This window comes from Rana temporaria, chromosome 1, assembly GCF_905171775.1.
Source record: "Rana temporaria chromosome 1, aRanTem1.1, whole genome shotgun sequence".
NCBI lineage: Eukaryota > Metazoa > Chordata > Amphibia > Anura > Ranidae > Rana > Rana temporaria.
Genome location: NC_053489.1, coordinates 209,865,745 through 209,879,508, shown reverse-complemented (window position 1 = coordinate 209,879,508; position 13,764 = coordinate 209,865,745). Strand labels below are relative to the sequence as shown.

Here is a 13,764-nt window from a genome sequence, read left to right as displayed (position 1 = left end):
TAAAGTGTCCAATAGTGAAAAAACGAAGTTGATAATCTTCCACCAAAAGAAAACACCAGTGTGGTAAAAATCCAATCTGCTTACCAGATCCACTGACCGTTTGTTACAGCGGTCAGTTGAGCCCAGAGAAATTTATAGTCCTCTCAAGCAGACTAATATCCAGCAGGTGAAAAGGAGGGGAGAATCAAATCGGCAGCTTCAAACTCCAATGAATGAGAAATGAACGCTCATATGATTAGGGGAAAAAAAAAGGGAAGAACAAAGATGCTCCATGGTGAAGTACTGCGAGTAAAAGGTCTTTAATGTAAAGTATTGCACTTACAATTCAGTAGAATAAACACAGCGTGTGCGGTCAATCGAATCCTAACAGCTGTTCTCCGTGTGTGTGGCTCTCTTCCGTACAGGCGATGACGAGCTGCGCATTGGTCACTCCTACGTCCTACTTTGTAAAAGCAGCCCTAATTTTGCGACGGCAAACTAATACTTACGGAGAAAAAACAAAGTGTAAAAGCTTCGTGGATTTTCGTAAGTGCTAATTTGCATACCCGACGCTGGATTTCGACGAGAAATGCCGCCAGCGGCGGCTGCGGTACTGCATCCTAAGATCCGACACATGTCGGATCTTCTGCCTATCTATTGGAAACTTATTCTGTGGATCAGTTCCATAGTTAGAAACAGGGATACGACGGCGTATCAGTAGATACGACGGCGTATCCCTTTTGTGGATCAGGCCCTTACTTCCTGGAAGTCTTGGATGGGGAGTGATAATTGGGTAGCGCACTGCATCCTGGGAAATGATGACACACATTTCCCAGGAGCATTAGAGGGAGATGATGTCAGAATCCTAGGTGGTTTCAAAGGCAGATTTCGTGGAACCGCATAGCAACAGGCATTTCCAGATGAGTAAAAAAAAAAATGTTCTTATTTTTTTTATTTTTTAGTTGTAAGCTACAGTTTAAAGCAAAATAGTTTTTTTGATGGAACCTCCACTTTAAGTCTCATTTTTGTTTTTTAGGTTAGCCCTGATCGTGTTGTCCTCCCTCCTGGATCTCCAGCAGGGTCTTCCATCCCGTACTTTGAAGGTAACATGGCATGACTTGTGGAAAGAGGCTGGGTTCCCACCTAGCAGCAGAGTGACGTGACTGTATCCGGATGAAATACATTTCATTACACATTTTCCGATTAGCCCACGTTTGCAGTGTTTTTTAATAGATGCTAAAACTGCACACAGTTCATTACTACTTGTGCATTTAGATGTGTTGACATGCATTTTTCAATTGAGCTGCGATTTTCTAAAGTTTTGCACTACATTTTTAACATGGGTTGTAAGCATGCCTAACAACTTTCCTGTGGCACACATCAAATAATGCACCACTGTTCCATTAGGACACATTGAAATGCATTGTAGTGTTTTTTTTCCATGACGCTTCTATTGACTTTAATGAGAACACAGAAAAATTCAAACAGCCGGATTTTTTAAGCAGTGCTGTCATTGCAATGGGCACTTATATTTACATTTGGCTTTTTTTGTGAAATTTTGGAATACTGAACTTGTTACAACTGTTGTATTCTGTTGTAGAATTTTTGATTACTTGGTCCCCATATACTGCAGCCTACATGGGGACTCTATGCACATAGAAACTGAACCCTACTCACACCTTGCCAGTGTTCTCAGGAAAACGGATGTCTCCTTCCTCTCTCACTTGCAATTTTTCGCTTGAATTGGAAGACCCTCTCTACTATCAACAGCTACTGGTAGATTCATATTGTCTACTGACAATCCTGGAAGTCTCTCCAGTTAGTAAAGTTTGAACTTCCCATTTTCATATGGCGTTCTCTATGCGTTTTTCTGCACATCACTGCACATGTATGTGTGAACAAGAAACATAGAAAGCATTTTGTTATCTGTCTTTGTTTCTGAAGACTCCCTGTTGTGAGAACTGGCAGACTAATGGCTCTGCAGTTGCTGAGACTGTATATATGATATTTTTACAGAGACAACTGTATTTAGCGGTATCACAGGAACTTTCCTGTGTATTTGCATATACTTGTATACTAGTATTATACTTGACTTTACAAACCCGTTGCATGTTCTTTGCATTATTTGGCCTATAGAGGTTGCATTGTACAGCAGTGGGTCTGTTTGTTCTCTCTGATTTTGTCAGAAACTCTCCAGGGGATTCATTGTCAGACATGGAGTCCCTCCACTCTAGAAGAAGGCATTCCACTAGCTGATTTTTAGATAGAACTTGTATCCTTTCTAATCAAGAATGCACATTTTACTATAGATTCCACAGTTTTTGTTTTTCCTAATACTGGTCTGGGCTTGGTCCTCATAGACACAAAGGCTTCTCATTGAACTCTTTTTGACAAGTTTTTCTTGTTGGAAAATTGTCTATACCTTCTCTAGCTTTACCACTTATGACTCATCTTAGAGATTTTTTGACTGTCCCTACATATTCTCCTTTTTTTTTTACTTTCACATTGAAGGCATTTTTTAGGTGTTTTATCTCTAAAAATAGTGCCTTTAAAGTGCCTGAAAACCACCTCCCATGCCACCCCAGTGTGAAAGCCGGGTGCTTTCACACTGGGGCGGTGCGCTTGCGGGATGTTACAAAAAGTCCTGCAAGCAGCCTCTTTGGGGCAGTTTGGGAGTGCTGTATACAGCGCTCATAAAAAAACGCCCCTGCCCATTAGAAAGCATGGGCAGTGCTTCGGAAGTGCCGCAACACAGGCGGTTTTAATCCTTTCTTCGGCCGCTAGTGAGGGTTAAAAGTGCCCCCGCTAGCGGCCAAAGAGCGCCGCTAAAATGACGATAACGCTTTACTGTTAATGTGGTGCGGCGGCCTCAGTGTGAAAGTAGCCTTATTGTGTTGTCCAGATATTTGTTGTGTAAACTTTGTGTGACACTTTGCTGGATACTAGCCGAGTAATTTCTCTGGTAATTTGTCCTTTTGTCCAGATCTGCAGGGCTGGTTTGTGGATCACACAGCAAGGCTTATGCTTTCTGGAGGACCATCTTTTTGTCACTTTCCTGGGTGGCATAATTTTAAATGTGATGGGGGTAAAATTATAATTTTTCATTCCTTCAGCTGACAGATGTCAAGGTTTTTCTTCAGACTTTTGTCACCTTCCAGTGTCTGGTTGCAGTGTGGTGCTATTAGATTTTTTTCTTAGGTCACTTTGTTTTTTTACTTCAGAAGGTCTTAAAGTTTCTCTGGTTTCCAGTTCGACTGTTTCTAGATGGATGCAACAGGTTGTTGTGTAGGTCTATAAGTTGGTGGGATAGATGTCTCCTTTTCCCAATTAAAAGCCCACTTGTCCAGAGCAGTGAGTTCTTTATGGGCTTTTTGTTATCGGGCTTCTGCATTTTAGATTTGCATGGCTGCAACTTGGTCTTCCGTTCACACATTCTCTGTGTTCCACAATATTCCCCTTTTGTGGAACCTAGATTCAGTTGAAATGTTTTGCAATTGCTGTTTCCCCCTTGCTATGGGCCTTTTCTTGTTGAGCTGATTCACCTTAGTTTGGTGTGCCTGCCCATGTTTGTTTGGACTGCTTGCTTATACTGGCAGGGTGGGAGAGGTTATAGCCTGTAGGAAGCTGCCCTTCAATTTCTGTGTTTAGTTTCCATTGCTGCTGTAGGTGGCAGTATAACCTTGGTAGCTTATTACAATAAAGCTGTGTCCATGGACACAGGACAGTATATGTGAGAACTCATGGCAACACATACTACTGTGTTTTTTTGTTATAATTTGAATAAGCAGTGCTTTGTTTTCAGAGCTCTTTATTAATTCTGGTTCAAACACCTCTGTACTATAGCTAGAGCTGCACAATTAATCGTTAAAAAATCGTCATCTCGTTTTAACCCCCCTGACATCGCCAATGCAGAGTTTGACGATTCTTTCATATAACAAGTAGAGAGACTTTATCTGCTCACTCAGCTGTCAAAAGAAAATATTGGGCAGTCTGCCAAGTTCTTAACAGGAAACATTGTAACTAATGCTTCCTTCTTGGATCAAAGGGATAGACTTCTTTGTGTAAAGAAAAAATCAGGCAGTCTGCCAAGTTTGTAACACCATGAAACTTCTTAGAGCAAACATCTGTGTGTAAATGCAGGAAGTTAAACCACTTAAAGTCAAAATCTTTTTCTGACACTTGTTTAGTTAAAAATCAATATTTCTCTTATCGTCCATGGACGGACACAGCTCCTTAAATCTTGACAAGTGGGTTATGTTCCCTGTTTACAGGAGAGGACTAGGCAGAAACATGTTAAATACATGTTACATTAACAGAGTTGAACAGCCCCGCCCAGGGAGCGGTCCCTCCAAACATAACCCTCCTCACTGCAGCTTGCAGCCTCAGTTTCGTTCTGCCTAGCAAGGAGAAGGACATATGGCTCCCTTTGGGCCCAGCGCCCTGAGGAGAAATTTTATTTTATTTTACTTTTTCTTGAAGAATCTTCTTTCAACTGTCGGCTGAGAGACAGGCTGGATAATATAGATCCTTGTAGTCTACTCAGTCTGACCAGCAAGCGTGGGCACACCTTTGCAAAGAGGCTTGGTCTGCCACACCATACCCCATGACTCCTGGGGGGGCCGGTGAGCTTTGCTCCGAGGTCCACATATGACTGGGCTATGGTGTTGTCTCCCTCACAGTGGACCGGGCCGACAGCTACCTCCATTTCGGTTGTAGTTCTGTCAGGAATGCGTCAGCGAGTCCTCGCTTGGACGGGTAAGTATAGTACCTCCTGCTTCGGTGGGTTGGTACGGCTGGGCATTCCTGGGGTTCGGGGGTCCCTTCCCCTTACTTCCCTGCTCCTTTCCCTTGCTGCATTGCTAACATTGCCGCTGTCAGGGGGGAGGGGGCCTTCCTGAGGGGACTGTGTTATCTGGCCTGTGTTTTTTTTTTTTTGTATTGGGCTTTCCTGTGAGGTAAAAAGCCCTGTGATGAGCACAGATGTTTATGATTATACTTCAGCAGTCGCTGACTGATTGGTGACACCTGTAACGGTTTTGCTTTTTATGCTGTATCTGTGTCTTGTCCTTAAATAAAACAGCCCTAGGAGGCTTTTCCAGTTTAAACACAGGTCCCTGCAAAAGTTACCTCACGGTTCTTTTCCTCACAGGCAGTGCTGGGCAATCTCCTCCTGAGGGAGTCCCCTGGTTACCCCTGGTCAGCGCAGCAAGTGGGTGAGAGGCCCTGAATAGGGCTCTAGGAGCTTTTGTCTATTTGTATGGACAGGTGTGCATATTATAATACACACTATGTAAATATTGGAGTCAGTATCTGGGTCCTTCCCCACATGCTGGTGGTGGCAGCAGGTGTTAGCACTTGGGTCGCCAGATGCTGGACCAGGGCGACTGGTCTTTGTGCTTGGGGTGTTTCGGCTCCCTTGCAGTAGGTCAGCCTTACAGGGCATGGATCTCCTGGCTGCTCGTCTCCGCTGCAAGGGTGTCAAAGTTAGTGGCCAGGTCTAGTGATCTGGTACAGACGCGTCAGTCGCGCTGGTGGCCCTGTTTTGTCTGTATCAGTGATTTTTTGCCATTCCTCCATGGTAGATGCTTCCTCGGCCGCTCCACAGAGTGGAGGCTGAGGAGATCCCGATGATTCTAATCGCTCCAGATTGACCTCGGCGTCCTTGGTACGCTATCTGGGGCCTGGTAGCGGAGGCACCCTGGCGGTTGCCAGGGCAGGAGGTTCCTCTGTCTCAAGGTCCCATACTACAATCTGTTGTACAGTCACTGACTTGCTCAACATGGTTATTGGAAGCCAGACTTTAGGTGACCGGGGTCTGTCTGACTCGGTCATCTCAACAGGGCACCGTAGTCTTCTTCCCGGAGGATCTACCCTCTCTTGGTGCGAAGGGATGGAGTGACGTCCAGGGTCCTGATGTTTTTTAAAGCTTGGAGTGGATCTAAAAATTGCTTAAAGCACCGTTTGGGGGCAGATTTCAGCCTTGGCTGTGTTCTTTTAGTGGCCTTTTTGCGGCCCGTTCCCTGGTGGGTCCCCTTTTTTTGTTTGCAGGGGGTTTGTCATATACTTTCCCCTCTTGGCCCATCTCTTCCCCCATGAGTTTTGACTCTGGTGCTCTCGGTTCTTCAGAAACCTTCCTTTTGGAAACATCAGAGAGATTTTCTCTTGACACTATCTCAGAAGGTGGCCTTTTTAGTGGCCTTTACCTCTGTTAGAGGGGTTTCTGAGTTGGCGGTCTTGTTCTGCAAGCCGCCATGCTTGATCCTCCATAAGGATTAGGTGATGGTGCGCCCGCGACCTTCCCTTCTTCCGAAGGAGGTTTCGGCCTTTCATACTTTAGGTACGCGCTTTGCGGGTATACCAGCCTACTACGGCTCCGTTTTCAGAGCTTCTGACTCTCTTTTGTGTCGGTGTCTGGTCCACAAAAGGGCCTGGCGGTCTCGTCGACCACCATTTCTCGGTGGATCAGGCAGGCCGTCATACAGGCCTATGCTCCTAAGGGGCGGGCCCCCCTTTCCGGTCACGGCACTTTCGACCAGGGCAATTGGTGCTTCCTGGTTTTTTTTCCGACATCATGCATTGGTCTCACAGGTGTGCGAGGCGGCGATTTGCTCGTCCGTTCACGCTTTTTCCAGAATTTACATGGTTGCTGTGAGTGCATCTTATGATGTTTTTTTTTCAGCCGCTAGTTTTTGCCGGCGGCTGTTTAAAGTTGCACCTCCTCTGTTGAGGAGCTCTGCTTGTTTTGGGGTGAAGTTAAAATTGGTTTTACTGATAGATTTCCCACCCCTCGATTTTTTACACTGCTTGGGGACGTCCCACTTGTCAAGATTTAAGGAGCTGTGTCCGTCCATGGACTATAAGAGAAAATAGGATTTTTTGTACTCACCGTAAAATCCTTTTCTCTGAAGTCCATGGACGGACACAGCTCCCACCCCTCGTTTTTAGGTTTGTACTGCTTGTTACGAACTGAGGCTGCAAGCTGCAGTGAGGAGGGTTATGTTTGGAGGGACCGCCCCCTGGGTGGGGCTGTTCAATTCTGTTAATGCAACATGTATTTAACTATTTAACATGTTTCTGCCTAGTCCTCTCCTGTAAACAGGGAACATAACCCACTTGTCAAGATTTAAGGAGCTGTGTCCGTCCATGGACTTCAGAGAAAAGGATTTTACGGTGAGTACAAAAAATCCTATTTTTTTGCTATGAAATTACTTCATATATATATTTTAGCAGAGACCTTAGGGAATAAAATGGCAATTGCTGCAATATTTGATGTCACACTGTATTTGGCCAGCGGTCTTTCAAATGCAATGCAATTAATTAAAGAAAAAACAGTAAAGTTGGCCCAATTTTTTATGTGAAAGATGATGTTACGCCGCGAGAATCGTGATCCATCTTCTAAGCAAAAAAATTGTGATTCTCATTTTAGCCAGAATCGTGCAGCTCTAACTATAGCTGTTGGAAAGTAAGCTTGCAACTTAGATGCTCTAATGGAAAAAGATTGCTTTCTATTTTCACACCTAGCAATTTTACTGTTTCTATTCCCATCAGGTTCCTATCTGCCAGATGGCAGTGCAGTAGACCCAGATTATTACCTCACCACCATCAGCTCCAGCTTCTCTGTGTCTCCTCTTTTCACTGGTGTAAACCACAAGGATTTTGACATTCCACAAGAAACCCTACGTCAACTACAGAGCATGGTATGGTCACACAATCTTTCCTTCAGATAAACCTTTTCAAAGATGATAGATTTAGCTTAGATGTAGTTACACAATATATTACTTTTTCAACTGGTTAGAGTGGATTAGAAGTCTTACTTCTTCAATGCCATTTAATGGAGCTTGTGATTTGCCCATGCGGAGCAAAGCAACAGGTACACAGCCTTCCTTTGCACATACTTCTTCTCCCTGCCATTGTGGGAGCAATGAGATACACACAGGCCCAGATTCAGGTACGACTTGCCCATTTATCACGGAGGCGCAGTGTACCGTTTTAACACTGCGCCTCCATAAATTTCCTGCGCTACGCTTGATTCACGGAGCAGTAGCTCCGTAAATTGCATGGGCGCTCCTGAAAAATGCCCGGCGTAAGCACGCGTAATTTAAATGATGCCATGGGGGGGCGTGGATCATTTAAATTAGGCGCGTTCCCGCGCCGAACGTAGTGCGCATGCTCCTTCGGGAAACTTTCCCGACGTGCATTGCGGCAAATAACGTCGCAAGGACGTCATTTGCTTCAAAGTGAACGTAAATGGCGTCCAGCGCCATTCACGATTCACTTACGCAAACGACGTAAAATTTTAACTTTGCGACGCGGGAACGACGGGTATACGTAGCATTGGCTGCCCCTGCTATTAGCAGGAGCAGTCTTACGCGAAACCCGACGAACGTAAACGACGTAAACTGCGTACGCAGGGCTTGCCTAGGGTAGTGAATCAGCGTTGGTATGCAATTTGCATACTATACGCTGACCACTACGGGAACGCCCCCTAGCGGCCATCGTAAGAATGCAGCCTACGATATGACTGGCGTAAGAGCCTTATGCCAGTCATATCTTAGGCTGCAGTCGGCGTATCGAGGTTCCTGAATCAGGAGCATTCGAAACGCCAGCGCAAGTAAGCAATTGCGCTGCGTAACTATGGTTACGAATCTGGGCTCTCTGAATCTGGGCCACGGTATTTTAAGGTATTGTAATTGTGGGGTAGATTTACTAAAGGCGTGTAGACCATGCACATTGCAAGTGCTGTTGCTCCAGAGCTTAGTAAATGAGGTAAAGTTTCACTTTACAAAGAATACCCATTCACATGCAAGGAAAATAAGGAAACTGGATTTTAACTTGCACATGATTAGATAATAGAAGTCAGCCGAGCCCCCCTTCAATTAATAAGCTTTACAGCAACTGCTCCTGTAGTGTGCAACTGCACTTGCAAAGTGCACTGTCTGTAAATTTCCGTTAGTAAATCAACCTCAATGGGACTGACATTTTTCCTTCCATTTGAGAGCTTTGCTTGACAGTTGGCCAAGCTCTTTCACACGTGGGTTGGAACAGAGTTTTAAGCTCAGACTGAAATATAACCTGAGCTTATGTCAGGTACACACGCTGGGTTAAATGAAAAGAAAACTGGTAGGTTGCTGTACTATAACAAGCAATCTTAGTACAGCAATCTCGTGTTCTGAAGGGGAGCTAGGGTACCACCCCCCCCGCAAGAACACAGTGATCAGCGCTCGCAGCCATTGACTGCAGGTGCTGATTGCATGCTGGTTTTCCAGCATGCCTGTTCAATAAAAGCCAATCGGTAGACCAAATAGGAGAGAGTATGTGTGGAAAGGAATTTTGTATCGGCCTATCCACAGTGGCATAGAAGTGCTCCTATTGTTAGGTTGATTTAACCAGTCGGTAGACCAGCTTCTGTCGGGCAGCCTGCTGTACACAAGGGCCGGGTGTCAGCCGGTTTCTGTTGAATTAACCGATATTGTGTGTACCAGCCTTTAATCAAGATTTTCTCCTTTTACTCCCACTGTCAATTGAAGTGGATGGGAGAAAAAAAAAGGTAAAGCTGGCCATAGAAAGTTTTTTTTTTTTTTTTTCATTTACCAGCAGGCTGAATGAACAAATACGAACAGATTCCTCCATCCACCCATTTGAGGTGGATAGAGGAATCTTCCATGACAGTAAATTGTAATCTGACAGTGGGACCTGCCCTTTACAAAATACACTGATCCGCCCATTTGCTGCAGCACTGACTGAAAAAAGGTTTCCAGCATGTCCCTAAAACGGTTGACTTTTGTCAAGCAGGAAAAACTCACACAGTTCAAGGCTGGTTCAGCAGGGACCAGTCAAATTTCGGTCAGCATATGGTCAGCTTAAGAATTCGATGCTATGGAGGCCAGGTTTTAAGTTGGCCTGTTGCTTTGACCTGCAAGTTGCTATCTGTGGGAAGGTTTTCTTAAAGCGATAGTAAACCCGCTGTTTTGTTTTTTTTCTCTTTACACCTGTAAGGGAAAAGGCATAATGAGCTAGTATGCACAGCATACTAGCTCATTATGAAATACTTACCTTAGAACAAGGCGTCGGTGCCCCACCAGGTCCACGCCGAGGCAGCTGACATTTCGCCTCAGCGTGTCTTCCGGGTATCGCGGCTCCAGCGATGTGAGTGGCTGGAGCCACGATGTCATCACTCATGCGCATGCATGCGGGAGACTTCTTTCAGGCAAGGTCTGGCGGCTGCCGGGCCTTTAGCCGAGAATCCCCTGTGCGCATGCGCCGCTGCATTCAGCGGATCATTGCGAGGGGAATATCTCCTAAACCGTAAAGGTTTAGGAGATTTTTTTTTTTACCTACAGGTAAGCCTTATTATAGGCTTACCTGTAGATAAAAGTAAAATAAATAACCTTACTACCACTTTAAAAATCAACTTCTACTTCAGTTATTTTACAACATAACTAACTTACTATAGATATGCGTTTTATCTTCCGAACCAACTAATGTATTTTTTTAAAGGCTTGCTATTAAATAAGTACAGAATGCATGGCACTATAAGACTGTAACATTATTGTATTTATTTGATGTATTTTATATATGAAGATAGGTCATAGTAATGCAAACTTGATTTTTTTTTCCTGATACTAAACTGTTTGTTTTTTCTTGCAGGTGAAGCAAATTGTGGCAGATCCAATGCTGAGCTCATTAGATTCCCTGATAAATGAAGTTACAGAGGTATTCTTTACACTTATTTATACATTTTTCCCCAAATTATGCAGGAATAATCCTAGCGGATTACTACTCACAGAAAATAGGTGTAGTCTGTCCTACTTAATCATCATCTGAAATTATTATTTCTTGCTAGCTCTGTAAAGGTTTGTGATTTCGAGTTCCCTACACCTGACTTTGTTATTAAAATGAGATGTATTTTAGTTGCACTTTATATGCCAACTTTGAATCACATGCTGGTTATACAATGCAGTTAACACCGAACCTGTCAATTTTGCCAGAGGCTGTAATAATTGAAAGGTTATAAACAAAATTTAAAACCAGTAACGTAAATAACTCGATTCACTTTTTCAAAAACCCTATATACATTTTTGTCTTTCTATTACTGGTACTGGATTATTGCACATATTACACCCTCAAGGAACACATGCCACCTCCTTCTCTGCTTTTCCCTTTAGTGTATCACTCAGTTCTGCTCTGCTTTCCTTTCAGTGTTGAACTGCACTCCTGACTGTCTCTGCTTTTCTTTATCTACACTCCACCACTATTCTTACCATTATTTCCTAGTGATTTAGTAAAACTGGGGAGTACAAAATCTGGTGCAGATGTGCAGGGTAGCCAATCCGCTTTTACCTCCAGCTTGTTCAATTAAGCATTGACAAAAAAAAAACTGGAAGCTGATTGGTTTCCATGCGGTGCTGTGCCAGATGTTGCACTCTCCAGTTTTTGTAAATCAACTTCTATGTGTACGGTCTTCTCTCTCTTTCATGATGGTCAAAGGGGCATTGATAGACTTGTGAAAGACCCAGAGTACCTTTGGGCATAAAGTGTAGTTCCACATTTGCAGTCAAATTTGAAAAAAAAAACACTATATATTTGTTATATTTTTCCTTTTTTTTTTTTTAAGATATTTTTATTAAGTTTCAGACAAACAAACAAACAGAAAGAACATACAAAAAAAAAAAAAAACACCAGACAACCTGGTCATAAATGTTAGGCAATACACTCAAACATAGAAAAATAAACTGACATTAGTGCAAAATATAAAGTAGTCACAGTGGTAAAAAGTTCAGGTATAATACCTGGATATAGCAAAATCGGAGGTCCAAACATTAGAGATCCGTGAGGCACAGCCCATCAATGGTCAAGCAAGAGTAGTACAATCAGTGCTGGGAGAGGGTTAGCGGACTAGCCAACCATCTACCCCAAATTTTGTGGAAGGTTTTGTTCCGTTTCCGGAGTTCAAAAGTACGTTTATACAGTGGGAATAGCGTCATTAATAAGTTTTAACCAGATGGATTTCAGAGAGGTCTGTGCGCCCTTCCAGGACAGTAAAATAGCTTTTTTTAACATAGAAGAAGAGTATACGGAGCAGTCTCTTGGCATGTGATGATAGGTGTAATTCGCCAAAAATGCCTAATAGGCAGTTCTTGGGGTGGATTATGTTTGGGAGGCCTAGCGCCGATGAGATGAACGCACCCACTTCTTCCCAGAAGCCCCAGACTACCGGGCATGTCCAGAAGCAGTGTAAGAAATCAGACTCCCGGCCACAGCTGCGGAAACGGGCAGCTGAGGGCAGGAGACCCATCCTGTGTAACCTAGCCAGAGTGAGGTTTGATGGAAAATTTTGACCTGTATGATGCGGTCTCGGGAAGCAATAACAGGTTTTATATGTATCGCTAAATTCTGACCAGTCCTCGTCTACCAGGGAGATGTCCAGAGAGGTCCATTTTACCTGAGCTTTGTGAAATCTGGGGTTAAAGTCAGTCATTAGGGCTGCATAATAGTTTAGTGGGATCTGGCTGTCTGAGCAGTTTTTCCAATGGGGGCAGGTCAGTGGGATCATCCAGGGAGCCAAACTGGGCACGAATAGCGTGCCTGAGCTAGTAGTAATAAAATAGGTAAGATCTTGGTAGATCGAAGTCTAAACGTAGCTGAGAAAAAGATTTAAAGCCCTGAGTGTTGTACAGGTGGCATAAATATTTAAACCCCCTGGAGTACCAGCAATTGGGATCAGGAAGGGAGTTTTGTTCCTACAGATTAGGGTTAAACCACAGGGGGTTGTTGGGAGATTTCAGCCAGGTGTGCCTGGATACTTTTGTGGCAATATAACGGAAAGAGAAAAGGGAGGTTTCGGGGCGATCGGGGACCCCACCTCTGTGGATAATATTATGTAGGGTTTCCAGAGAAGATGCGATGGCTCCCTCCGTGGAGGTACAGGCATTGGCCGGAATCGGGCACAGCCAATCGTGGATGTGAACCAACTGGGATGCCAAATAATATAGAAAGAAGTTGGGAAATGCCAGGCCTGCCAAGTGCGCTGGTAACCGTAGTGTTTCAAGTGCTACCTTGGGGCAGCCACCCTTCCACAGGAAAGTAGTACATATTGAATCTATGCATTTAAAAATAGATTTAGGTATTTTGCAAGGGGAATTGGCAAGGATATAGAGTAATCTCGGTAGGTAGATCATTTTGAGGACATTGGCCCTCCCCATAAGATCCAGAGGCAGATCCATCCACTGCTTGGTCGGCTCCTGAAGGCGGACCGATAGAGGATCCAAGTTATTGGCGACATATGAAGATAAAAGGGGTCTGCACCAGAACCCCAAGGTACCTAAAGGAAGATACCACTTGAAGCTTGGAATCCGGGTGAATCAGGGGAGGCTCAGCCACGTCTAGGAGGAAAAGACTAGACTTATCCCAATTCACCCGGAAGCCAGAATAGTCTCCAAAGGTATTAATCTCCACCAACAGGGCCTGAAGTGATTCATTAGTATCGGCCAGATACACCAATGTGTCATCCGCATAAAGTGAATGGCACTCCTCTATATTAGCAATTGGGAGTCCTTTAATCGAGGGGGAGGAGCGAATGCAAACCGCAAGCGGCTCCATGGCCAGGGCAAACAAGAGGAGTGACAACGGGCACCCCCGTCGTGTGCCCTTAGTAATCGGAAAGGGGCCAGTGATGGAGGAATTTACCCGCACCCGAGCTACAGGGGAGGTGTAAAGGAATTGTATCCATGCTACAGCACGGGGGTCAAAGCCATACATCTGTAACACCCGAAACAGATATGGCCA

General features: G+C 44.3%; 1 protein-coding gene across 2 annotated transcripts in view; it reads left to right on the top strand.

Moving 5' to 3' along the window:
- PI4KA (phosphatidylinositol 4-kinase alpha) overlaps positions 1–13,764 on the top strand; it is a 163,742-nt gene that overhangs the window by 31,448 nt on the left and 118,530 nt on the right. For both annotated transcript variants that reach the window (XM_040348472.1, XM_040348480.1), the window contains exons 7-9: positions 1,016–1,082; positions 7,528–7,676; positions 10,627–10,692. In XM_040348472.1, coding sequence (XP_040204406.1) covers positions 1,016–1,082; positions 7,528–7,676; positions 10,627–10,692 — 282 coding nt within the window. The remainder of the gene's footprint in view (positions 1–1,015; positions 1,083–7,527; positions 7,677–10,626; positions 10,693–13,764) is intronic.